Raw genomic sequence first — 27,674 nt, 5'->3', positions numbered from 1 at the left:
TTCTTGACCTATTAGCCTCCTGCTTGTCAACTATGCCATGTGGCATATGCACCCCTTGAAGTGGAATCTGAAGTCTCAGTGGGCCCAGCACAAAACTGACGGTGGTGATTACTGCAAAACTGCTAGGTTGGGCAGGTCATCTGGGAAAGGGAGAGATCAGAGGTCTCTGCTCTCCTGCGGAAACCAGACTCCATATCAGTTGTTTGAGTTGCAGGACATCCGCTTTGTGCTGAAAGCTCTCCTGTCATACATCAAAGGGAGACTGGTACAGGTTCCAACAAACAGCATCATCACCATGTGGTACTGCAGCAGCAGGGTGGAGGGGGCTTCTGTGCCAGGAAGCTCTGCACCCCTGGAGTTGGCTGGAGGCGTCAGGCCTGTCAGGATCCTTTAACATCATGGTGGGCAAGATCAGCTGGTGGTGCATGGCCAAGTACAAATGGTGGCTGCATTCCGAGGTGGCGCAGGACATCTTCCAACATTGGGGACAACCCTCGCTAGATCTTTTTACCACTGTCTAGAACGTTCAGTGTCCAAACATTTGGATGTTGTAGTTACAGCAAAGATACACGCTAGGAGATGCATTCTGACAGGATAGAAAACAATCAGGAGCAACATAGCCCAAGTCATCGTAGTGGCTCCGGTTTGGGCATAGAGAGTTTGGTACCTAGAACTTCTAGGCATGAGCGTCTGTACTCTGAGCAGCTTACCACTCTGGGAGGACCTTCTGTCACACTCCAGCAGGTAAGGACTCTGTACCAGAATCTGCAGTCGACAACTCCATGCATGGGGATTGAGCAGCGGCAGTTGATTATGTTTGATCTACCACCTGAGGATGGCATCCCTCTATAAACTCCATTTGTGCTGTCCACATGGACACATTTGTAGCTTGGTGTAGAGTCCTCAAGACAAGCCCTTAACAACTGAAACTGTTGGATTGTTTATTGTTTGTTTTATCTTTGGCTCAGCAAGGACTTGCAGTGGGCACTATTTAAGGTTATTTGTCATCTTTTGTTAGTCTTTTTTACATTTGTTGAATCAACCATCCTTGTTTAAATCACTTGTTCCCTCCCAAACTATTTGTGAAGCTACAGCAGGATGTTAGCTTGGCCCTCCCAGCTGATAGTCAGGTGCTCAATGCGTCTTTTGACCTTAAAGAATATATTTCTCATTGTGAGCACTTCAGCTTGATGTCTGGCTGTACCTGCCTGACACTGCTTTTCTTTTTCTAGCCAACTGTTGCCGAGGACTTAGGCAGCGTTCTTACTGAAAATTGTGACTCGTTTCCATGTTGGACAATCTAATACCCTCCCATCATTCTTTTCCCTACCTCACCCGTAGAAACAGGAGAGTCTCCATCGGTTGGAATCCAATAGGGCTAAGCTTCTACATTGATTGTACCAATTGATCGGGGGACAGTAGCTTTTTTGTGGGCTTCTGTTGGGCAAAGATAGGAGAGGCTGTGTTGAAAAGGTTTCTGTCAAAGTGGATAGTCTTCTGCAGTAAGATCTGCTACTTAAGGCAAATAAGCAACTTGTAGAAAGGTCTGAGAGCCCATTCCACCAGGTCTAAGGATGTTACAATTGCGTTGGCACGCCGAATACCTGTCTTCGAAATCTGCTGGGCTGCAACATTGGCATCAGATCACATGTTCACGAAGCACTACTGGCTCCTAAACCATTTCTAACTGGAAGGGCATTTTGCAGGATTTTTTGGTCTGAGCCCACAACAAAGACACTCCACCTTCAGGGGTTACTGCTTTGGTATCCATTCCAAAGGATGAGGAGCCTGTTATTAGAGCTATCCATCAAAAAAACAAGTCACTTACCTTTGCTAATGATCTTTCTGGTGGATACTCTATCTAACTGCTAATTCCTCACTGACCTCCTCCACCCAACTCCATTGTGGCCTCTTTTTACCATCTAAAAAGGTCTCAAATTAGCGCTTGGTACAGTGGTAATGTTTTGCTCTGTTAGAGGGCCTGGAAACAATCAAGCAAGAAATTGACATTGGCACGCAGAGGTTGCAGATATATGCGGCTCCACTCTGTCACTTTCAGGGTAGAATGAAGCCTTCGCAGAGCGGCACAACAGCACCAAGTGGCGAGCAGAAGTACTGCTATGAAAAGTTTCCGGATCCAGTCTGGCACCTAGGGAATATTCTAAAGGTGAGGCATCTGCGGTCAGGTGGGGTATCCCCCAGAGACAGCATTACTGAAGCTAAGTAACTTCTTTTGTTTCTGGAATCCAAATATGAGGCCTGTTTGTACATATCTGGATTACTTCACATATTTCATATTGACATATTTCTCTGAGACAGCTTTAACAGAATTCCTGCTTTAAGATGCTTGGTCTGGAGAGCTAATTGCTCTGTTTTCCAACTGTCAGATCAAAGATATCTGAACACAATACACCCATCCAGTGCCTTAGGCTTCCTTTACTGGAGGAAGCAAGTGGGGTAGGAATCTCCATAGCTATTTGCAAACCCTCAATGTAAATCTACATTGCAGATTTTCCCAAATGGGCAAAGAAAGTTCATCAAGAGATCTACCTAGCAGAACAACCTAGAGCTGGAGACCACCCAGTTGAACAATAGGGCGGCTCTAGGCCATTACAGGCAACCTGCTGCTAAGGAGTAGGAAGGGTTAGTACTAGAGGGTTGTGAATCCCCAGACGACTGTTCCTGGTGGCTGGAGAACTCCAACATGAGCGAAACAGTGAAAACGTTGTAAAAAAAAAGTGGGTCCCATGATATTGCAAATTCACGCTGCTGTGAGCAGCAATTTTGGAGCCTCCTTGTGTGTCCTGGAGGTAGAAGCTCCTGTGGCCTCCAAATGTTCTCTAATTTAAATGGACTATCCCCCATGGGAACCCATGCATTTTTGGTCACAGGTACAAACCTGTGCCATTTTAAAATCATTCCCTTGGAGGTAGGGACCACTTGAGGGAATTGCCATCTACCATGGGGAATCCTCAAGCCTGTGGTGTGATATTATGAGAACCCCCCTTTACTCTGACGTCTTAGCCACAGTGCCCAGATACCCCTAGGGGTGACAGTTCTGCGCTATCCAAAAGTTGATTCATTGATTGACTGGGCCGCTAGAGAACTGACTAATCGGTCCTCCATTGATGAGAGATGTGGCATGCAGAAGATAGCGGTACTCTGACTGGATCCAGGAGTAGAGTGCAGCTTTGCGATTGTTGATTAACCCCAACTACTGGGGCAGTCCTCATAAGAAGCCGATCTTCCAGTCGACCAAAGGCAGGAAGTGGCGAAACGCATTACAGCGTATTTTGAATCAAAGCGAGACAGAATTGCTAAATGCTACACCCATGTTGGTGTCCGTTTCATTATTGAGGATTCAGAAGTAGTGTTTATATATATATATATATATATATATATATATATATATATATATATATATATATCTCCAAGCTCCGGTTACACCAAACAAACGAGTCACTCTTGGAAGCAGTTGCTGTCACGCGATGGTGTCCGCGTGTAAAATAGCAGCTCCAATTTCCTAGTAATACCCAGCCGGGTTAAGGAAAAGACAGCACTCTCGGGTACAGCAGTATATCAGCAAAGGGTTTTATTCAGAACAAACGCGTTTCAGGAGCAAAATCCCTTCGTCAGTGTTCACATCGGGATACGCTATGCGGCACCATTATCAATGTTTGCAAAGGTAGTAAAAACAAACAATGGACTGCACCACGAGCGTGATTTTACGCGCCATCTTAAAGTGTGTTATAGATTAACATTCAGCATAGGAAAATGACAGTTAGGTTATGTAAACCATAATTCAAGCCGTATATCGGCAAAGAAATATACAAATTCTTGTTGAAACCTGTAGGACAAAATAAATCCAAACTGAAAGGTTCTAGAAACAAGAAAAAACTTTATAAAACATAACGCAACAACCTCATAATGACCACATTATTAAATAATCATCAAGGCGAGAATCGTGCTGTGGATCGGCAATTGCAGCTATGTATTGGCTGCTGTGATCTTGGAATAGACAAACCTCATACAATTTCCTATGTGCAGCAATCAGTTCGAATCTAGGCGCAACTTCAGTCAAAAAACCCCTTCTTTAACTCATTATTATCAATCAAAATCTTATATCGTACAGTTACACATTCATACCGGTATCTACTCTTCAACCCAAGTGAGATGCCAGTTCTTCTCCCATATTTAGACCTCTTGGCGCCCTTGTCTCTAGATCAATAATGTATCGAGATTCTAATCTCCTGAGTGTTTGCAGTCTATTGCCTCCTCTTGGATTCTCACTAACATGGTCCAGGCAAAAGTATCTCAGAAGATTCCTGTCACTATTGTGCTTGATGGCAAAGTGACGGGCCACCGGATATGAGAAATCTTTATTCACGATGGCCCTCATATGTTCAAGCACCCTTAATTTGACAGGATTAATGGTACTTCCAATGTACCTTAACAGGCAGGGACATACCAGACAGTAGACCGCATGGTCAGTGTGGCAGGACATAAATGTATTGATTTTCTTGCCACCTCTACAGCCTGTAACCTCATATGTTAGTGTTCTCTTACTGGCTGAGCAGGCTTTGCATTTTCCACAAGGGAAAAAACCTTTAGCATCCTTTAGGGTCCCTAATTGTTTTTCCAGTGGTTGTAAGTAACTGTGAACCATCTGATCACGTAGTGATCTTGCCCTCCTGAACGTAATTAATGGCACATCAGGGATGTCAGGCCCTACTATTAAGTCAGATTTAAGGATGTGCCAATGTTTGGACATGATGGATCTCAGTTTAGAAGAATCCGCCGCATATGGTGTTATCATGCGGAATTTCCCGTCTGAGATGGGACGTGTTTTTTTGGCAAAAAGGGTTGTACGGGATAGTTTCCTGACTTTACTCAAAGTGTCCTGAAGGAGTTGCAAACTATATCCTCTCATCAGGAATCTCTCAATACTTTCAGTGGCAGCTTTTTCAAAATCCTCAGTTCGACTACAATTACGCTTAAGTCGTAAAAATTCCCCGTAAGGGATGTTACTAATAAGTTTCCGGGGATGACTGCTTGAAGCGTGTAATACACTATTCCCGGCAGTCTGTTTACGATAAAGTTGTGTGCAGATTTGTCCCTCTCTAACACTCACTTGTAGGTCCAGGTAATTTACCCTTTCACTGTTCACTTCACCAGTGAATTTTAGGTTGCACTCATTCTCATTGAGTACTTGTATGTACTGATTGGCTTCATCTATTAACCCGTCCCAAACCAGGAACAGGTCATCGATAAACCTGATCCATGCCACCACTTTGTTGTTCCATGTCGCATTTCTGGGGGCCCAGGCTACCTGCTCCTCCCACCAGCCTACGAATAAATTCGCATAGCTGGGGGCGAAGCAGGAGCCCATGGCCGTGCCAGAAAGTTAACAGTATGTGGTGTCCTGAAAGAGAAAGATATTATTACGCAGGCAAAATGCAATTAGTTCCAATAGCATCTTATTATGCATTGCGTGCTTTAATTCTCTTTTGTTGAGGAAGTATTCCACTGCGTGGAGACCTTGTTCGTGGTCTATACCAGTATATAAACTTGCGATGTCCAAAGTGATCAGTACATATGAGGATTGCCAAGTTACAAGTTCCACTTTCTCAATAAAGTCCGTGGTGTCCCTAATGTAAGACTTCAGAGACAACACAAAATCAAAAAGATAGTGGTCTAAAAAATTTGAGAGATTTTCAGTAAGACCTCCCATGGAGGAGATGATAGGCCTCCCTGGGGGATTATCAATTTTCCTATGAATCTTGGGTAGATGGTAGAAACAAGGTAAAATAGGGTTCATAGTCTTTAGAAAAAGGTATTCCTCAAGATCTAGCATTTGCTTATCGTGCCATTTTTTAAGCAAGGTATGCAGGTCATCAATGCTTTTCAAATAGTCTTGTTTATTTATTGGAGTATAACAAGACGCATCCTGTAGTTGGCGCATGGCTTCTGCAATGTAATTAGGCCTCGACATGATCACGATGTTTCCTCCCTTGTCGGAGGGTTTACACACAATAGTTTTGTCCTTCATTAATTCTTTGATTGCCAATTTTTGTTCTTTAGTGGTATTGAAAAATTTCCCCTGATGGTTCTGTTCTATCCTCATGGCCATCAGATCCCTGGTGACCGCATCGGAAAAAATATCAATTGCATCAACAGCAATCTGGGGGACAAATTTTGATGCTCGTTTGAATTCACTCTTAGGTGCCTCTTGATCTATATTGACATTGATCAATCTCTGTGTGAGAGTGTTGCACGTTGCATCGGTTTCCATGTCTCCTTCTCGCCTTAGATTTTGCAGAACCTCACACGCTGTCAGGTCATTGACAGATAAGAGGTCAGTATCCTTTTTCTTATGTCTTAGTTGTTTCACTTCTTTAACAGTAGGTTTGGTCTTAAAAAAACTTATGTAACTTGACCTTCCGAATAAATTTATACAAATCAATACGGGTTTGAGTATACTCCATATTGTTATTCGGACAGAATGAGAGTCCTAACTTCAAAACGGACTCTTCCCCCGATGTTAATTGTCTTTGGGACAAGTTCACAATGGTCAATTGGTCAGAGGCCCTCACCATCTGCCTCTCCTCTGGCTTCTGGTTACCCTTGGGACTGGTCCTGTTTGTCCGCTGCCTCTTCCCTTTCCAGCCTCCACGCCTGGTTTGCCTCCCTCTTCTGGGGGTTTGTTCTTGCCACCTCTGAGCCAACTTTCTCGGATAACTTTGAACTCCTGCTGAAAAGGAGTTTTTGTAGTTGGTGCTGTGAGTGTCACTGCTGTGCCCGGGGTTTCATCTCCAGACAATTCACTTGCAGTGAGATCTGATTCAGAGGTTTCTGCTCTTGATTCTACTGTGAGAACGTCAGGACCCTCCCCATTGCGTAGTCCCGTTCGTCCCGGTCAAATTTTTCTTGTTTCCTCTGTTTGATCTTAGTTTCGTATTTTTGTAGTCTCTTCTTCATATTCGCCCTAAGTTGCTCTTGTGCCTCTTTGTGAGTGTTAGAGAGGGACAAATCTGCACACAACTTTATCGTAAACCGACTGCCGGGAATAGTGTATTACACGCTTCAAGCAGTCATCCCCGGAAACTTATTAGTAACATCCCTTACGGGGAATTTTTACGACTTAAGCGTAATTGTAGTTGAACTGAGGATTTTGAACAAGCTGCCACTGAAAGTATTGAGAGATTCCTGATGAGAGGATATAGTTTGCAACTCCTTCAGGACACTTTGAGTAAAGTCAGGAAACTACCCCGTACACCCTTTTTGCCAAAAAAACACGTCCCATCTCAGACGGGAAATTCCGCATGATAACACCATATGCGGCGTATTCTTCTAAACTGAGATCCATCATGTCCAAACATTGGCACATCCTTAAATCTGACTTAATAGTAGGGCCTGACATCCCTGATGTGCCATTAATTACGTTCAGGAGGGCAAGATCACTACGTGATCAGATGGTTCACAGTTACTTACAACCACTGGAAAAACAATTAGGGACCCTAAAGGATGCTAAAGGTTTTTTCCCTTGTGGAAAATGCAAAGCCTGCTCAGCCAGTAAGAGAACACTAACATATGAGGTTACAGGCTGTAGAGGTGGCAAGAAAATCAATAAATTTATGTCCTGCCACACTGACCATGCGGTCTACTGTCTGGTATGTCCCTGCCTGTTAAGGTACATTGGAAGTACCATTAATCCTGTCAAATTAAGGGTGCTTGAACATATGAGGGCCATCGTGAATAAAGATTTCTCATATCCGGTGGCCCGTCACTTTGCCATCAAGCACAATAGTGACAGGAATCTTCTGAGATACTTTTGCCTGGACCATGTTATTGAGAATCCAAGAGGAGGCAATAGACTGCAAACACTCAGGAGATTAGAATCTCGATACATTATTGATCTAGAGACAAGGGCGCCAAGAGGTCTAAATATGGGAGAAGAACTGGCATCTCACTTGGGTTGAAGAGTAGATACCGGTATGAATGTGTAACTGTACGATATAAGATTTTGATTGATAATAATGAGTTAAAGAAGGGGTTTTTTGACTGAAGTTGCGCCTAGATTCGAACTGATTGCTGCACATAGGAAATTGTATGAGGTTTGTCTATTCCAAGATCACAGCAGCCAATACATAGCTGCAATTGCCGATCCACGGCAAGATTCTCGCCTTGATGATTATTTAATAATGTGGTCATTATGAGGTTGTCGCGTTATGTTTTATAACGTTTTTTCTTGTTTCTAGAACCTTTCAGTTTGGATTTATTTTGTCCTACAGGTTACAACAAGAATTTGTATATTTCTTTGCCGATATACGGCTTGAATTACGGTTTACATAACCTAACTGTCATTTTCCTATGATGAATGTTAATCTATAACACACTTTAAGATGGCGCGTAAAATCACGCTCGTGGTGCAGTCCATTGTTTGTTTTTACTACCTTTGCAAACATTGATAATGGTGCCGCATAGCGTATCCCGATGTGAACACTGACAAAGGGATTTTGCTCCTGAAACGCGTTTGTTCTGAATAAAACCCTTTGCTGATATACTGCTGTACCCGAGAGTGCTGTCTTTTCCTTAACCCGGCTGGGTATTACTAGGAAATTGGAGCTGATATATATATATATATATATATATATATATATATATATATATATATATATATATATATATTCATATATATATTCATATATATATTCACTGAAAAAAACATAGGTTTCAGGAGTTATATAGTTAGGAATTAGCTTATAAAAAACCTTTGAAATTCACTCAAAAAACTATAAGTTTTAGTGGTGTTATAGTTAGCTGGACATTTTACTCATACAAAACCATTGAAATTGATGTCATCAGTGATGTCATTTGAGATGTCATCAGTGATGTCACTGACCATGTCATGAATGATCTAATATGTGACATCATCAGCAGTGGATTGCGGGTGCGCGAAATATAGTTAGTACAACTAACTATATAGGAGCAATTTCAATGGTTTTGTATGAGTAAAATGTCCAGCTAACTATAACACCACTAAAACTTATAGTTTTTTGAGTGAATTTCAAAGGTTTTTTAAAAGCTAATTCCTAACTATATAACTCCTGAAACTTATGGTTTTTTCAGTGAATTTCAAAGGTTTTTTAAATGCTAATTCCTAACTATATAAGGCCTGAAACCTATGGTTTTTTCAGTGAATTTGCAAGGTTTTTTAAATGCTAATTCCTAACTATATAAGGCCTGAAACCTATGGTTTTTTCAGTGAATTTCAAAGGTTTTTTAAATGCTAATTCCTAACTATATAAGGCCTGAAACCTATGGTTTTTTCAGTGAATTCGCAAGGTTTTTTAAATGCTAATTCCTAACTATATAAGGCCTGAAACCTATGGTTTTTTCATTGAATTCGCAAGGTTTTTTAAATGCTAATTCTATTAGCGGATAACGTTTTTATATATTAAACCGTTTTTTAAATCTCAAATGCCTGCTTTGCTAATAGTTTTTAAGCACAGGCTCTTTTGTCTCTGGTGGCCATCTTGGGAGACTGCATATCAGAATTTTTTTAATGAAATATAAGAGGATTTGAGAAGTCACTCAAAATGTGCCCTAATTTTTCTTTCTTCAGCACTAATCATAATTTCTATGGCAAAATGAACCCCCTCATTTTGTTCCTTTGCAAATTAAATGTTTTAAGTGTTAACACTTTATTCCAATCAAGATGACTTCAGGTGTGCCATACTTTTGTCATAAGTAAGACTGTTAGCGCTCTAGTTGTTCTTTAGAACACTCTGGGACATTATGTCATTGGGCTATAGTTGGGCTACATCTGGCTGATATTTGGGCTACATTTGTTTTTTTTTGTCTCTGGTGGCCATCTTTGGGCTACATTGGGCTACATTTGGGCTTTAACATATATATAGCCCAATGTAGCCCAATATATATTTTTTCAAAGTTAATTTTCGTAAAAACCACTGGAGCACATATCTTGAGACATAGCAAAGGCAGATCGGGCTACCAGTCCCTACAATTTTGCCAAGTTTGGTGGAAAACCATTCAGCCGTTCGGGCTAAAAGTGAGTCCAACCGCCCTATGGAAATGAACATGGGGAAAACACGTTTTGAGACCCCCCTTTTATCTCGGCCCCCGCTTGACGAATCCCCCCCAAACTGTCAGGGAAGGACCGGAGCGCCGCGAGGCAAAGTTAAGGAAAATTTCCGGAAGATTCCTCAACCGGCGCCAAAGTTATTCCCAATAGAATGTTGTGATTTCCCTATGGAAAACAATCCTAACTATCTATACCTACTGGCTATCGCCAGTAGGTAATATATCATGTATGTATATATGTGTGTGTATGTATACAAATATATATTCACTGAAAAAACCATAGGTTTCACACCAGTTATAGTTAGCTGGAAATTTTACTCGCATAAAACCATTGAAATTCCCACGTTATAATTAGTTGGACTCACTATAACTTGCGCGTGCAATGCACTGCTGATGACGTCACATATTACATCACTCATGACATGGTCAGGGACATCACTCATGACATCACTGATGACACCATCCAGTGAATGTGTGTCTTTCTGAAAAATAAATGTTTTATATATGTATATGTAAAAGTTGATGGAATAATAAATGTTTAAATAAGTGTTTACATGGATGTTTAAAAAAAAAAATGGATTGGTTAACTGGCTTAATAAGTGTATCTTAGTGAATACATATATTAGTGAGTAATGTTTAAATATTTAAATATATGGATTAGTGTTTCACTTTGTGTATAAGTGGCTGCATGGGTTGGTGAGTAGCTACATGTGTATGTATATGGGTTATTAGATGTTTTGTTTAATATCAGTATGAGTGTCTATATAGTTTGGTGGGGGTATTACTTAGCAAATAGATGCATGAGTGACTGACTCTGTTTGTATGTGTTTTGAAGACCGCATATGTGCAGGACTGTATGGGTGGATGAGTGTGTATATGTGTATGTTAGTGAGTGAATGACTGTCTCACTAGTGTCTTTATCAGTAACTACATATGTTTTAATCTAGTATATGTGAATATTGATGTATATAAGTGAGTATATGTGAGTAAGAGATTTTTTAGAGTTCCTGTTTAAATATGTATGTGTTTCTATAAGTGATTGTTTAAGAGAGTAAGTATGTGTAAGTTTCCTTAGAAGTAAGGTGGTAGTGTATATATAGCTGTATATGCAAATAAATGGATGTTCAATAGTTTATTTGCATGTGTGAGTATGTGTGTGAGTAACCTTTGGATGACTGTCGGTGTGTAACAGGATCTATAGGTGTATCACTACATATGATGAGTGAGTATATGTATGAGTGACTATATAGAACTGTTTGTGAATGAGTGGATGTATATATAGATGGTTGAATTACTGAATTGGTTGTTGTAACTGATATGGGTATCTGCATTTTTTTGAAAATTTTAGTTTCTATTTTTGAATATGTGTTTCAAGGGTTACATTACAGTGAAAGGAGGTCTGTCACTCTGTCACAAGGATGGTGTCATCAGTGATGTCATGAGTGATGTCACTGACCATGTCATGAGTGATGTAATATGTGACGTCATCAGCAGTGCATTGCACGCGCAAGTTATAGTGAGTCCAACTAACCATAACGTGGGAATTTCAATGGTTTTATGCGAGTAAAATTTCCAGCTAACTGTAACTGGTGTGAAACCTATGGTTTTTTCAGTGAATTTCAAAGGTTTTTTAATAGCAAATCTCTATAGGTATGAAATGTAATATTTTTTATAATGAATTTTATATTGTATATTTATGTAATACCATTTTTTTTATATATATATTTTTTTATTTTTTAGCCCCGGAGCGCTCCCAGGGCGTGTACCGATGCGCTTACCGGTAAGCGCAGTCTTGCCGTGCCCCGGTTCGCGTACCGGTGAGCGTCCAATTAGCGCTATTGCCGCGAACGAAAACATCATCTTGACGTATCGCGTAGCCGCGTGATGCGTCTTATGACGCACGGTGTAAGCGCACCCGGAAGCGACCGAGCACATACGATCGCGCTACGTAAGCGCCCACGGGCGTGCCCTGACGCGCTTACGTTACGCGCCCCCGGGCACGCCCCGGGGCGCGTAGCGTAAGCGCGTTGGGTCATGTGACCTGAAAATAACACTTTCATTGGTTGCTAACAGTTTTTTTTAGAAAGAATGAAATCCCCACCCATTTCCTTCACTTCTTCTTTCACTTTTGTGACTGCAAGACCTCTCTTTTTGCTGTCGGCTCTTTGCTGAATTAATATCTTGCATTACCATGGCTGCCAGAGCATCCAGCAGTGAAGATGAGTCAGATGGATTTCTGGATGAAGAGGTTCCTCAGCCGAAAATAAAAGAACATTTCATATGGAAGTTTTTTTCCATTCCACCTGATCAGAAAAAAGTAAATGCTCCAAAGGTAGAGTGCAGGATTTGTAAAACTGTCCTGTCACGGGGTGACCCCAGAAAGAAATATTCATTTGGAAACTCGACGATGATTCGACATGTCGAGAGGAGGCACCCCCAGAACTTTGCCCGGGAGAGTGTCAGGGCTCTGGCACGAGAGGCTCCCAGTGATGGGGCCTCTACTTCAACCGGAGGACAAACTGCATCAGGAAGGGAGCAATCACAAGAACAGATTCCCAACATCCACCCTGCTTTTAATAAAGGCGTTATTAAATGCAGATATTGCGATAAGTTACTTTGCTATGGGGAACAAAGTGTTCTGCTCATGGTTCGAGCATTGGATAACCATCACTGCCGTTCCCAGCCCTAATTTTGTTTTGTTTTTTTGCTCCTGTTGAGCAGTTTCCCATTCACTGTTTTTGTTTTTGTTCTAAAAAAAGAAAAAAAAGTTCTTTTCAGAACTACCTCCAATTCTCATCAAAGAGCTGTGTTCTTAAAAAAATGAAAAAGAGTAAGTGAAGTGGAGTGCATTGATAAACGAGAAGAAAATGAGTGAGAAAGCACAGAAAGGGACGAGAGGAGAAGGGAAGTGAACCAGGGGGACTGAAAGAAGGTGAGTGTGGGGAAGGAGAGTGAGGAGAAGGAGAGTAAACATGGGGAATGTGGATATGCGAAGAAAATGTAGTAAAGGAACGGGGGTGTGGAAGGGTAAGAAAAGAGCAGTGGCTTAAATTATTATTTTACTGTTTCACTGGGTTTTCCCCATGGTACGCTCCCCAGTACGCTCCCCGGTGCGCGTACCGGGCGCTCCCCCCGCGAAAATCGAAAATTATTATTTTTTGCCCCGCGGAGCCCTTTAACGGCCCCCACATCAAACCTAAACCTATGGGGTCAGGGGGGTCTACCCTGCCCCCTTTTGGTCATTTCCCCCTTTGTTTTTGCCACCTCTTGTGTCTCGATCCTACCGAGACACAAGATGGCGGCCGCTCCGGACTGTTTGGAATGTTGACAGACACCCGAGAGCCAATTAGCTTTCCGCTCGCGTACTCACGTAGCGCGCTGGTACACGCCCCGGTGCGCGTACCGGGGCGCGCCTATAGATATATATATTTTTTTTAACCTAAATTACTCAAAATCCACTGGAGCACATATCTTGAGACATAGCAAAGGCACATCAGGCTACCAGTCCCTACAATTTTGCCAAGTTTGGTGGAAATCCATTCAGCCGTTCGGGCTAAAAGTGAGTCCAACCGCCCTATAGAAATTAACATGGGGAAAACACGTTTTGGGACCCCCCTTTTATCTCGGCCCCCGCTTAACGAATCCCCCCCAAACTTTCAGGAAAGGAGCAGAGCGGAGCGGGCCATCTTCTTTGAGAAGATTTGTCCACCGGTGCCAAAGTTATTCCCAATAGAATGTTGCGGATTTCCTATGGAAAGTAGATCCTAACTATAACTACCTACTGGCGACCGCCAGTAGGTAATATGTATGTATATGCAGAGCTTCTTGAATCGTTTGTGGGTCCCGACTGCGTTGACGTGAGTAGGCTGTGTATGCCTGCCACTGTTTCCAGTTAAGGACCTTCCCACAGATGCGCAGATAAGCGTTCCCCCTTATGAGCGCGTGCACATGAAGATGGGGGTTCTCTCCAAGGAGAAGATGCGCTCTATTCCAGGATTTCATCATGGCCTTCAGAATTAGGTTACATGAGTGCAACTGAGGCATGCTTACCTTGTACAGTTGGTCAAGTCCGTGCTGTCTTGACAATAGCGACCATTTTGCCGACACCTACTGTGGTGGGTCCAGCATCCCAGGGAGCATATAGGGCATCTGAGAAAGGTGGAGGTTCAGGGCATAGTGTTCGACTGATCATAGACCCAGGCCTCCATGCGAGCGATTCACCAGAAGTTTAGTGTAGGCCAGGTGGGAATGAGAGGACCCCCAGACAAAGGAGTGGATCCCTGCACCCACTGAACACAACATTGACAAGGGGTCCCAGAGTTGTAATATTCCATGGGCATAGGCAAACTACTTGAGAGTGACCATCTGTACTAGCATTTTCCCCCATATAGATAAGCCTAGATGGGACCACTTTTCAAAATTCAACTTCATGGTAACTATTAGGGGTTCCAAATTTTCTGCTACAATATGATCCAGGCCCCTGTTAACCAAGATTCCTAGATACCCGAAACGCAATGGTGTTCAGCTAAAGGAATACCCATGGATCGCCCCCTTGTGATAATGCAGCGAATGGGGTAGCGCCTCGCTTATATCCCAGTTCAGCCATTACTCTGACAGGGCCTCAAAACCAGCTATGATGTTCAGTAGGGCCAGTAGTGAACATTGGAGGTCCGTGAGGGTGAAGAGTATATAATCTGCATGCAAATAAATCCTGGACACCCCATCCGGCATAGTATGCCTCTGAGAAGCTGCGATTTGCGGGTGCTAGCCACAAGGAGCTTCTTAGCCACCAGGAACAGCAAAGGTAACAACGGGCAGCCCTGTCATGTTCCTCTCTAGATCGAGAAAGGGTCTGACAAGAAGCTGCCACAATTTACCTGTGCTGTGGAGCAGTCATAAAGCCAGTGGAACTTAGCAATATAAGGATCCCGAGGCCAAATCTTTTCAAGCCCGCGAAGAGGTACCACAACTCTATCCGATTGAACGCCTTCTCCGTGCCAAGGGAGAGGGCCATTGCTGCATCCAGTAGGTCTTTGGCCTTCCAAGGGCATGAGTGAGGGTTTGGAGGTTGTTCCTGGAGGAGTGGGCAGAGACCAACCCCACCTGCATGTGGTGTTTCAGGGAAGGGATCATCATCCAGAGACAGGCCGCCGATACACCTGCGTGGATTTTATGTCCCCATTGAGTTAGAAAATAGGCCTGTAATTGCCACACAGGAGGGGGTCCTTCCTGGCTTGAGGGAGATCGCTTTCACCGCCCTGTTAGATATGGAACCCAGCAAGCTTGACTGGTCAGCCTCTTGGAAGCTGGCGTGTAGGGAGTCAACAACATCTCTGCCCGCCCATTTGTAGAATTCCGCTGGGAAGACGTCTTCCCTGGGAGCCTCATGGTGGTAGAGGAGTCTGGAAATGGCTTGTGCTCTCTCCGTCTTGCTGATTTCCCCATCCAGTAGGGCCTGGCCTTCCTCAGTAAGACTAGGAAGGTGTACGCCCTCGAAGACAGCCCTCGGTTGGCGCTAGCTGTCGTCTCTGGGGTTTAGAGTGTCCGATAAAAGGTCACAATTAGTTGACTGTCTTGTGGGCGGGTGAAGACCTCCCCACCCATGGGGTGGATGATGGGGATGGCCAGTGCAGTCTCCTGCTAGCGCAGCCCGCCTTTTCACCCTGCTCATAGTGGTGGACATTAAGCCTCTGTAGTGCATGAGATGTGAAATGACTGTCAAGGGGTGATAGGACACCAGTTAACTTTTGTAAAGCTTCAGGTTGTGTTGTATTCTGTTGCATTGTGTGCATCATTTGAGTAACATTTGTCTGAGTGAGGAAGAAACCTTTTTTGTTGTTGCAACTTTTCAAATTAGGCAGCAGGTGCTTGATTCTGCTGCGAATCCATAACTACACGAACACTTTAAGGCTACAAAATCACATAATGCCAGTGTCCCTGATGACTGACTTTTGCATCCAGATACTAGCATTTCCGCTGCCACAAAGACCCTTAAGTTGCGAAAGATGTCTTTTAATACTATGTCAAATATGTATTAAGTCTAATTTTGGAAAGAGTAATGCACATTGGAAGCACCTAGTGCTTTATGCAAGTATTGAAACTGTTGTCCATGCTCCTCATTCACCAGCAGGTGAGCAGCATTCTTGTTGTGTGAATGTAACCTTCAGTGTTGGCCACTATTATGAGTAAGGCTCCCTGTTTTACGTTTTTACAGATTTTTACAAATAAATACAAACAGAAAAACATTTATTTTCGTGCATTTATTGTTAAATGTGTACAAAAGTGGAAATTGGTTGATTGTTGAGAGATTCTAAATGGTGTCTGCTATGATTGCCAGCCCAATAGCTGTGTGGAGTGAAAGCTAAGGCGGTTAAAAAAGAATATAGTTTTAATAAAGAGGCTTAAACAGCAGTGGATATGCACACGGCGGATACTGAAATTTGTATATCTTCATGTAAGTGCATTTATTTATCTTTGGCATGTGTTCATAGCATAGAAACATTCCAGGCATTCACGCATGAGTTCATATTTATCAGTTAAATTAATGTAGAAATAGACTCATTTCACAGTCATTTCTTCACAATATCCCAAATAAATATGGATAAATACAGATAAAAGTAGCACAAAATAAATGTGGATAAATACAGACGGAAATGTCAAAAAAATAAATACCATAAAACCGGGAGCCCTAATTATGAGCTTCTGTTATCTGTTAGTAGAAACTTTAATGGTGAAATTAAATAAAATGTCAGAGCTAGGCTCTTCCTAAAGGAGTCTCTGAGCTGTGGTCCACAGTCATCAATATGTCAGTTTGTAAACCGTTCAGTAGGATGATAGTGAGAAGTTAAATGGCTTCAAAGTTACAGTACATACTCAAAATGTTCACAGTAATGTTTGCTTTCTCGCCTGCAGCGCCGAATGGTGTGGCCTTCAGCCCAACCCCTAATGGCAGCGCGTTCAGCACCGCAGAGACCCCGCTGCCGCTGCAGCGCACGAAGCTCTTGTCCAATGCATACAGAGGGGACGCCCCCAGCCCTCCTGGCTCTGAACCCCGACCAGCACCATACTCTGAGACCGAGGGAAAGAAGCCAGGCTCGAAGCCACAGGATGGAGGCTCCAGACTTCCAGGCAAGGCTGCCAACGGGGAGCTGGTGTCTCCTGGCGGTCAGCGGACCCCTGCAATGCTCCCAAAGAGGCTGAACACTCGGCCCGCAGGACCTAACAAAGAAAGTAAGTAGATCATGGCATGCAATGGGAGCAATGTAGGTGTAGCAGGGCTCAGGATAAAGGGAGCATCTGTAACTAGATGTGAATGTGTGGCTCCCAGTGCATGTGATATCTTATTCTTCCCAGGAGTCCAGGCTGAGCGCCAATCAAGAGGGCTTTCAATGTTTTTAAATCACCAGTTCGGTTTTATTCACCCGCCCCCCAAAAAAAGTAAAAGGCCTTGCTGGAATTATGAACAGTAACTCTTTACCTTAAACACAGTTTATAGTTAATTTGTTGCATCATTTAGTAGTCCTTCTTGTATCACAGTTTGGTGAAAAGCAGAATATCTCCTCTGTTTCCCTGGAGATGCTCAGCATCCTTCCTTCCTCTTCCTTTCCTTGTAAATCCTTCTCTCCAAAAAAGGCTCTTTGTGAACCCCTGCATAGCCGAAGAGATGCTGAAAAGGCAGTGGCACTTGGCCAGTATGGGTGGCTAACCTCTTTGTGGCATGCTGTTCTCTGGCAGTGAATGGGCCCTTCATCACATTTTCTAGTAATTCCTGTTATTTTTGGCCTGCCTCAAATGACCTGCCTCTCAGCTCAGGAAATGAATATATAGCCGACACTATGCCACAGGGGTACAACACTTGACTGATACAGATGACTGCGGAAAGCTAAAACCTAGCCATGAACCTATCAACAATAACACCCCTGCAAGCCTACTTTGTGTGTTCTGCTGAGGTCTTCTTTAGGTTGCATGCCAGTATTGTTTCTGACTTTAATATACTTTGTGCAGTAGTAGGGCCCTCACTCTGTGTGACTGTAGTCCATGCAGTACAGACACTACTGGTAGAATTCCAGTGCAACCCAGTGTCTCTGGACCTGGTAATCTTGGATTCGCAATCTCTGTATCCTGTAAACACGTGGCTACAAGCTCCAGACCTGGGAACATCATTGAGTTATTTAAAGTGTTCGGTCCTCTCGCCCTCTTCTGATGGAGACCTTTCACCTTTCATCTAGCTCCCCTCTGAAATCATACATATCTAATTGGCCAAAGTATTAACTTACAGTGTTTTTGCAAGCAAAGATGGTACATGTAATTTGCGATTTCTCTTTGAGGGATAGTCACCGATGCACACGCTACACCACTGTCTGTCTTGCTCTGATCTTGCTGTTGGCTCGGTCTCACTCCCTAACTCTTCTTACTAATTTTTGTTTTTGGTTCTTCCCATGATTTTACCTGTTTTTCAGATAAAGTGGTTCATAGTTATATGGGCTCAATGGGCAGGGGTCTGACATGGATGTGCTTCCTTATTGACACCATCACGTTTTTTCAAATGGGGGTCCACGACTCTGTTTTTATGGGGGGTGCCTCTTGTAGCTCTGCGCCTTTCTGTACCTCCTCCCCTAGGGTCGTTTCACCTACTATACCTGACAGGCAATGTCAAACCATGGCACAGTGAGGCGGGAAAATGAACTGGTGCTGTAATGTATGTGGCATTACCTTACCTTAGGGTTTGGGCATTACTACGCTAGGGATCCCACTTTTATAAAGGGGACCTTTTCCTGCCTACACTTAGATTAGGCTGCAGACTCCCCCCTCCCTTCTGCATACTGATAGCCTGCCTGGGTTGGGAGGTGGGAGTGGTGATTCACACCTTCTTCCCTGGGATGAGCTGTGATGGGCTGCCCACTGTAGCCTTAACGGCCTGTCTCTCGTCACTGTGACAGCTAGGTCAGGGAAGGCAGGGAACATACCAGAACTCCCTGGACTCTTCCAGAAGCCCCTGTCCCCAGACCCTTCCAGAGACTTCTACCACTTTCTAGCCCTTAGACTGAAAGATATATAAGGGAGGGTCCTGGCCTCTCTTCTTGTTACACTGCTGGACCTGGAAGAATCCCTGCTGGAGTGAGGACTGCTGCGCAAGAGGATTGCCACTGGGAAGGAGGCTGACTGCTCCAAGGAACTGCTGCCCCACAATCTGCTGAGCTGCCCTACTGTCTGCTGATCCTGCCCTGCATGGGAGACTGCAACATCACCACCAGAGTGTCTCCACAACATCCCAAAGGAACTACTTTTCTTTGAACAACATTTTAAAGAGTCTTCAACCTTTTAAAGATTGCCTTTTTGGGACTGCACCTTTTTTAAGCTAAAGGAAACTACCTGTCCTTGGACCACAGCATTTTAAAGACTGCCCTTTGGAACAGCAACAACACTCTCAAGATTTGCCCTGCAACGCTGTGCCTGCCCTCAGCACTGCTTGCCCCGTGATCCTCCCGAGGGCTGTGTGATTGCCTCTGCTTCTGGCGCAAGCCGACTGAAACTGGCCCTGAGGTCACCGCCACTGGGACCGGAGCGCGCTGTGTAGCGCTGAGAAGCGAAGCGCTGTGTGGCAGGAGGCTCCGTCGTTGCCCCGGACTTCGAGGCACTGTTAAGCGCTGTGCTAAAGGAGCGCTGTGTGGCCGTGACCCCCACCCGTGCAGCGCCTGCTGAGCCCGAGGCCCCAGGGGGAGAGGAGCCTCGCACCCGCGCCCGCAACCACCACCCCAGGTAACGCCTCAGTGCAACCAGGCTGCTGCGAGGGGGCGGGGTGCGAGTTGGCCGGGTACCTGGAGTGTGAGCTTTGTGCTTGGCTGGGAACCGTCCTTCACTGACCGGCCTACGGGGGCATAATTACTTGGTAATTGGCACTGGGGCATTTTTTTAGCATTACCAGCAGCGCCTGGGCAGCCGCACTTCCTACGGTGGGAGCATCATTTCTATGAGAGGCACACTTATTACACTACAAGGGAACTTTGGCCTAAGAACCTTCCCCCAGTGAATTTTGACCATAAGAACCTACCTCAAGTGATCTTTTGCCATCCAAGGACAGTGTGAGAAAGACATTACCAGCAGGAGCCCTTGACACACATGAGCTTTTGGTGATTTGATCAGGCCTGGGAACTGGATTCATTCTTATTGATTATTGATCTTGCTTGGAAACTGGAATCCTTTTTATTATTGATCAGGCCTGGGAACTGGATTCATTCTTATTGATTATAGATCTTGCGTGGAAACTGGAATCCTTTTTATTATTGATCTTGCCTGGAGCTGGATTTACCTGCTTTTGGTTCTCGCATAATTTTTAGATAAAGAAATTCTTATTCTTATACAAAACTGGTGTGGTGTTCCTTTTGTGAGTGTTTTTACTGTGTCGCTGTTGGTGTGTGTTGCACAAATACTTTACACATTGCCTCTGAAGTTACGCCTTTGCTGCTCTGTGCCAAGCTACCAGGTCGGAAGCGGTGGTCCCTTCTTGGGCTAGGGTGCATACCCCTGCCAACTAGAGACCCCGTTTCTAACAACCACTAATCCTGTTTGGTTCCTGGAGTAGTGTGCTACTCGCCGAAAAGCGTTCGATACCTCGTCGGGGTAGTAAGCGCTATATAATTTCAATACAATACAATATAATATGGAGTACTGCATAAAAGCCAGCATTAGGGGTGTGAGGATTGGATATAGCTAAACTCATGCTTATGTGATTTCACCAGGTACATAGAAGTGGTGGAACATTTCCACTGCTGCAGGTAGTGCACAACCAGGTTCCTTCCTTCCTCTTCCTTTCCTTGTAAATCCTTCTCTCCAAAAAAGGCTCTTTGTGAACCCCTGCATAGCCGAAGAGATGCTGAAAAGGCAGTGGCACTTGGCCAGTATGGGTGGCTAACCTCTTTGTGGCATGCTGTTCTCTGGCAGTGAATGGGCCCTTCATCACATTTTCTAGTAATTCCTGTTATTTTTGGCCTGCCTCAAATGACCTGCCTCTCAGCTCAGGAAATGAATATATAGCCGACACTATGCCACAGGGGTACAACACTTGACTGATACAGATGACTGCGGAAAGCTAAAACCTAGCCATGAACCTATCAACAATAACACCCCTGCAAGCCTACTTTGTGTGTTCTGCTGAGGTCTTCTTTAGGTTGCATGCCAGTATTGTTTCTGACTTTAATATACTTTGTGCAGTAGTAGGGCCCTCACTCTGTGTGACTGTAGTCCATGCAGTACAGACACTACTGGTAGAATTCCAGTGCAACCCAGTGTCTCTGGACCTGGTAATCTTGGATTCGCAATCTCTGTATCCTGTAAACACGTGGCTACAAGCTCCAGACCTGGGAACATCATTGAGTTATTTAAAGTGTTCGGTCCTCTCGCCCTCTTCTGATGGAGACCTTTCACCTTTCATCTAGCTCCCCTCTGAAATCATACATATCTAATTGGCCAAAGTATTAACTTACAGTGTTTTTGCAAGCAAAGATGGTACATGTAATTTGCGATTTCTCTTTGAGGGATAGTCACCGATGCACACGCTACACCACTGTCTGTCTTGCTCTGATCTTGCTGTTGGCTCGGTCTCACTCCCTAACTCTTCTTACTAATTTTTGTTTTTGGTTCTTCCCATGATTTTACCTGTTTTTCAGATAAAGTGGTTCATAGTTATATGGGCTCAATGGGCAGGGGTCTGACATGGATGTGCTTCCTTATTGACACCATCACGTTTTTTCAAATGGGGGTCCACGACTCTGTTTTTATGGGGGGTGCCTCTTGTAGCTCTGCGCCTTTCTGTACCTCCTCCCCTAGGGTCGTTTCACCTACTATACCTGACAGGCAATGTCAAACCATGGCACAGTGAGGCGGGAAAATGAACTGGTGCTGTAATGTATGTGGCATTACCTTACTTATCTACAGTGTGAATTTGTGCCGGTGTGGCAAATTCAGTTACAGAACAATGTTATAAAAATCGATTTGTGGAACTGGTATTCCAGTTTATTTGAAGAATTAGCGGACAGTCCTGATACTACTGGAGTCGTTTGGCAGAAGCAGGACTATCTAGTTTGGAGCAGTAGAGGGATCATGAGGGCTGTGGAGGAAGGGGGCTAATAAGCTCTTTCTAAGACTCTTCCCTCCTCTATCCCCATTATCCTTTTCAATCTAACAGACTCACATGTCCATCGCTCTATACTAATCCACCACTGTTAGACCTGTCAGCCTTAGGGTGGTCTCCCCTACATTTTTGCCCTTTTTGCCTCCCATTTTTATCCTATATTTTGTTGGACTTAGGACTCTGGGCGCCTCACCACTGCTAAACAGTGCTGAGGTGCAGGTGCTCTTCCCTAAAACCTTGTGAGGCTGGCATATCTGCCACAAGCCACTGCTACCGCAGTAAGGTTTAATCCTCCATAGGCTAACATTGGGAACCTCCCCTTATGGAATAACTTCTGACAGGGACCTAATAAGTCTATCATGTTTGGTCTTGTTGGACTCGGGGCGGGGAACCCTTTCCAATGATATATAGGGTTTGGGCATTACTACGCTAGGGATCCCACTTTTATAAAGGGGACCTTTTCCTGCCTACACTTAGATTAGGCTGCAGACTCCCCCCTCCCTTCTGCATACTGATAGCCTGCCTGGGTTGGGAGGTGGGAGTGGTGATTCACACCTTCTTCCCTGGGATGAGCTGTGATGGGCTGCCCACTGTAGCCTTAACGGCCTGTCTCTCGTCACTGTGACAGCTAGGTCAGGGAAGGCAGGGAACATACCAGAACTCCCTGGACTCTTCCAGAAGCCCCTGTCCCCAGACCCTTCCAGAGACTTCTACCACTTTCTAGCCCTTAGACTGAAAGATATATAAGGGAGGGTCCTGGCCTCTCTTCTTGTTACACTGCTGGACCTGGAAGAATCCCTGCTGGAGTGAGGACTGCTGCGCAAGAGGATTGCCACTGGGAAGGAGGCTGACTGCTCCAAGGAACTGCTGCCCCACAATCTGCTGAGCTGCCCTACTGTCTGCTGATCCTGCCCTGCATGGGAGACTGCAACATCACCACCAGAGTGTCTCCACAACATCCCAAAGGAACTACTTTTCTTTGAACAACATTTTAAAGAGTCTTCAACCTTTTAAAGATTGCCTTTTTGGGACTGCACCTTTTTTAAGCTAAAGGAAACTACCTGTCCTTGGACCACAGCGTTTTAAAGACTGCCCTTTGGAACAGCAACAACACTCTCAAGATTTGCCCTGCAACGCTGTGCCTGCCCTCAGCACTGCTTGCCCCGTGATCCTCCCGAGGGCTGTTTGATTGCCTCTGCTTCTGGCGCAAGCCGACTGAAACTGGCCCTGAGGTCACCGCCACTGGGACCGGAGCGCGCTGTGTAGCGCTGAGAAGCGAAGCGCTGTGTGGCAGGAGGCTCCGTCGTTGCCCCGGACTTCGAGGCACTGTTAAGCGCTGTGCTAAAGGAGCGCTGTGTGGCCGTGACCCCCACCCGTGCAGCGCCTGCTGAGCCCGAGGCCCCAGGGGGAGAGGAGCCTCGCACCCGCGCCCGCAACCACCACCCCAGGTAACGCCTCAGTGCAACCAGGCTGCTGCGAGGGGGCGGGGTGCGAGTTGGCCGGGTACCTGGAGTGTGAGCTTTGTGCTTGGCTGGGAACCGTCCTTCACTGACCGGCCTACGGGGGCATAATTACTTGGTAATTGGCACTGGGGCATTTTTTTAGCATTACCAGCAGCGCCTGGGCAGCCGCACTTCCTACGGTGGGAGCATCATTTCTATGAGAGGCACACTTATTACACTACAAGGGAACTTTGGCCTAAGAACCTTCCCCCAGTGAATTTTGACCATAAGAACCTACCTCAAGTGATCTTTTGCCATCCAAGGACAGTGTGAGAAAGACATTACCAGCAGGAGCCCTTGACACACATGAGCTTTTGGTGATTTGATCAGGCCTGGGAACTGGATTCATTCTTATTGATTATTGATCTTGCTTGGAAACTGGAATCCTTTTTATTATTGATCAGGCCTGGGAACTGGATTCATTCTTATTGATTATTGATCTTGCGTGGAAACTGGAATCCTTTTTATTATTGATCTTGCCTGGAGCTGGATTTACCTGCTTTTGGTTCTCGCATAATTTTTAGATAAAGAAATTCTTATTCTTATACAAAACTGGTGTGGTGTTCCTTTTGTGAGTGTTTTTACTGTGTCGCTGTTGGTGTGTGTTGCACAAATACTTTACACATTGCCTCTGAAGTTACGCCTTTGCTGCTCTGCGCCAAGCTACCAGGTCGGAAGCGGTGGTCCCTTCTTGGACTAGGGTGCATACCCCTGCCAACTAGAGACCCCGTTTCTAACAACCACTAATCCTGTTTGGTTTCTGGAGTAGTGTGCTACTCGCCGAAAAGCGTTCGATACCTCGTCGGGGTAGTAAGCGCTATATAATTTCAATACAATACAATATAATCTGGAGTACTGCATAAAAGCCAGCATTAGGGGTGTGAGGATTGGATATAGCTAAACTCATGCTTATGTGATTTCACCAGGTACATAGAAGTGGTGGAACATTTCCACTGCTGCAGGTAGTGCACAACCAGGTTTGGGACATATAGTGGATACTTTGACTTTGGGGTCTCTGGACTCACAATTTAAAAATATATCTTTTGGTGAAGTCGGTTTTTAAATTGCTTTGTCTGAAAATTCCACTTTTAGAAAGTGAGCATTCTCTTACTTAAACCCACAACGAGCACATAGAGAGGCAACAAATGAATACAATTGTACAATGTTTCAATACATCAAGAACAAAACAAGTGTCCTTCCTTGATTTGAAAAAATCCTTTTTTTAATATGTCCTCATGGTACAGGATATAAAAACTGCCAATATTCTTTATTCAAGAAGATCACAGAGACAGCCAATGCGTTTCGCCCATTGTGGGCTTCCTCAGGGCAGAACTGGAAGTAAACTGTAAAGGCACTGGTTTCCAATTATAGTGATAAACAAATTTATAACCTTTGTGATAAAGGTGTCCAGTGCACCAGTCAAAGAAATGACGAGGGAGAACGTAAAAAATGGACACAAAGTTAATCCAAAGAAGTTGTTTTGCCAACGTGATTCTGTACAAATTTTGCTTGTCTTTCCACTGTTAGTAATCAGTTGGAAATCTACGTGTGTGCTTTGATATGCAACACTTTGATATGATCATGTATTACTCAGCTAGTCCCCAGGTTGAACCGGTTTATCACTAAAATTGGAAACCAGTGCCTTTACAGTTAACTTCGAGTTCTGCCCTGAGGAAGCCCACAATGGGCGAAACGCGTTGGCTGTCTCTGTGATCTTCTTGTATAAAGAATATTGGCTGTTTTTATATTTTATACCAAGAGGACATATTAAAAAAGGACTTTTTCAAATCAAGGCAGGACACTTGTTTTGTTCTTGATGTATTGAAGCGTTGTACAATTGTATTCATTTGTTGCCTCTCTATGTGCTTGTTGTGGGTTTATATTTGTATGGTCCTGTGGCAGTGGACCTGGGAGGTGGGCAGCATTTGCAGAGCGATCTGCTGTGATTTGTGTGTATAGTAAGGCGGTGCAACGACCAAATCCCTTACTGCCATTCTCAGCTGTTATATTCTCTTACTTAACCATTCTGTGCCTCTGCCTGTCTGCTGAATACACGTCTGGGTTAGGATGACAGTTGGGCTGTTTATGCAGTCACTCTAGACAGTCACACAATGGGAGCTGAGGTGTGCCGTGCATATCCTGATGGCCCATCACCAGGCTAATGGGCCTTCCTGAGCTAGAGTGGTGGGAGGAATTGTCTCTGACACCTGAATAGGGCTGTGCCTGTCCTCACACAAAGCAGGAGTGTGTTTGGAGCCAAGGAAAGGAAAGGCAGGGTCGTTTACACTACAACGTTTTTGTAGTTTGTCAACTTCAAAGGCTGAAATTAGTATAAGTACTTGACCTCTGACACCATATACCCAGAACACTTCTGGAATGAGGACCAGGAGGAAGAGCTAGATGCTGTAGAAGGAACTGCTACTCTGCCTGTTGCTTTGTTGTGCCGGCCTGCTGCTTGCTGCTTCTGTCCTGGGAGTGAAAGGTCTGGACTTTGATTTCTGTATTCTGCTTCCAAGGTACTCCAAGAGCTTTCACCTGCTTACCTCCTGGTAAGAAGTCTCAGGGCCATCAAAGACTTCACCTCCATCTTGCTAACAGCACCTGGACTGCTCTGCTAGGGGGGTCCTGATTTCCCAGAGGTGCCAAGTGTAGTTCCTAGGCTGTTGGAATTGTGTGGTTGGTGCTGCAACCCAACAGAAGCAATGTTGAGGATGTCAGCGAAACCACTGCCTGCACTGGAGCCAAGGGCACCACTCATGAATTGCACGAGACACTGCTCCGAATTGCACCGCAGCCCTGACACCCGTTAACACCAGCCCAGAGCCGATAGATGACTTAGGTGACCTTCCAAACTCATTGACCCCACACAATGTCTTGCTGCCTCTGCCGCATTACCTCCCCTGCGTAGCAGTAAGGAACCAACACACCGGCTCCAGCGACACCTCACCTCCCCGACGCCATGCAACATCTTTGTTTTCATTGTGTGCCAAAGTACTGTAACCGGGGTACGTGTGACTCCTTAGCCAGACTGTGCTTTCTCACTGTCGGCACCAAACAGTTGGATTACTACCTGTCCCGACATCGAGATAGCCCCAGTTGGAGCTCTTGTCTTCTAGCAGCTATATTTTTAAGTGATCTTTTCAAAGTGATATCTTGATTTGTGTATGTTGGATTTTTGTCATTCTTGTCTTGTTTTATTCAGATAAATATAGGCTAAGTTTCAAAACTGGTGTCGTGTCCTTTTGTAGCATTTTCATTGTGTTATTGTGTGTGTATATGCAAATGCTTTAAACATTGCCTCTGAGATAAGCCTGACTGCTCATGCCACGCTACCAAGGACATGATCTGGAGTTATCTTAGCTGTGTAATCCCCCTACCCTGACTAGGGTGAGGGTCCGTACTTGAACAGGGTGAAAGCCACTGCCAACTAGAGACCCCATTTCTAACAGTAGGCATCCCTAGTGCTCAGGCGTATACCCAGGCATGCAGAGGGTGTGAACACCAGTGGTGCAGGAGAGGCGATGTTAGGGTTCTGTGCCATGGAGTATAGCTTTGCTGATACAGAAGATAGATCAGGAGAGGTGGTAGGCATGGGGATAACATGAGTAGTGCATGATTGGGGTCACCAGTGTGGAGAATGTAGAATATCTCCACTGATGCAGGAGAAGTAGCACCATGGTTCTTGGTGATACCTTAGTTGGTGCAGATGAGGAATCACCAGGAGCTTGGAGAATAGACAATAGCTCCACTGTTACAGAACAGGCTGCTCCATGATATCTCAGCTGGTGCAAGGGATTCATCACCTGGAGTGTGATGGGTGTGGAACATCTCCACTGATGCAAGAAAGGCAGCACCAGTGTTGGTGCAGGACATGGAGCATTCGGCGTCTAAGGGATGGATTGTATCTTGACTAGTGCATGGGCAGGCATGAACTAAAG

The 27,674-nt window shown here is 44.7% G+C and overlaps 1 protein-coding gene across 3 annotated transcripts in view; it reads left to right on the top strand.

Annotated features, from left to right (window-relative positions):
• Positions 1 to 27,674, top strand: part of OPHN1 (oligophrenin 1) — a 683,898-nt gene that overhangs the window by 600,683 nt on the left and 55,541 nt on the right. Inside the window, exon 20 of one of the 3 annotated variants that reach the window (XM_078640140.1) lies at positions 16,993 to 17,334. The exons of 1 other annotated variant lie outside the window; for it this stretch is intronic. In XM_078640140.1, the coding sequence (XP_078496266.1) occupies positions 16,993 to 17,334 (342 nt within the window). The remainder of the gene's footprint in view (positions 1 to 16,992; positions 17,335 to 27,674) is intronic. One more of the 3 variants, XM_078640141.1, reaches the window with a different exon arrangement.

This window comes from Lissotriton helveticus, chromosome 4_2 (assembly GCF_964261635.1).
Source record: "Lissotriton helveticus chromosome 4_2, aLisHel1.1, whole genome shotgun sequence".
Taxonomy (NCBI): Eukaryota; Metazoa; Chordata; class Amphibia; order Caudata; family Salamandridae; genus Lissotriton; species Lissotriton helveticus.
Note: the sequence above shows the minus strand (reverse complement) of the source record. Positions and strands in the feature narration are given on the sequence as shown.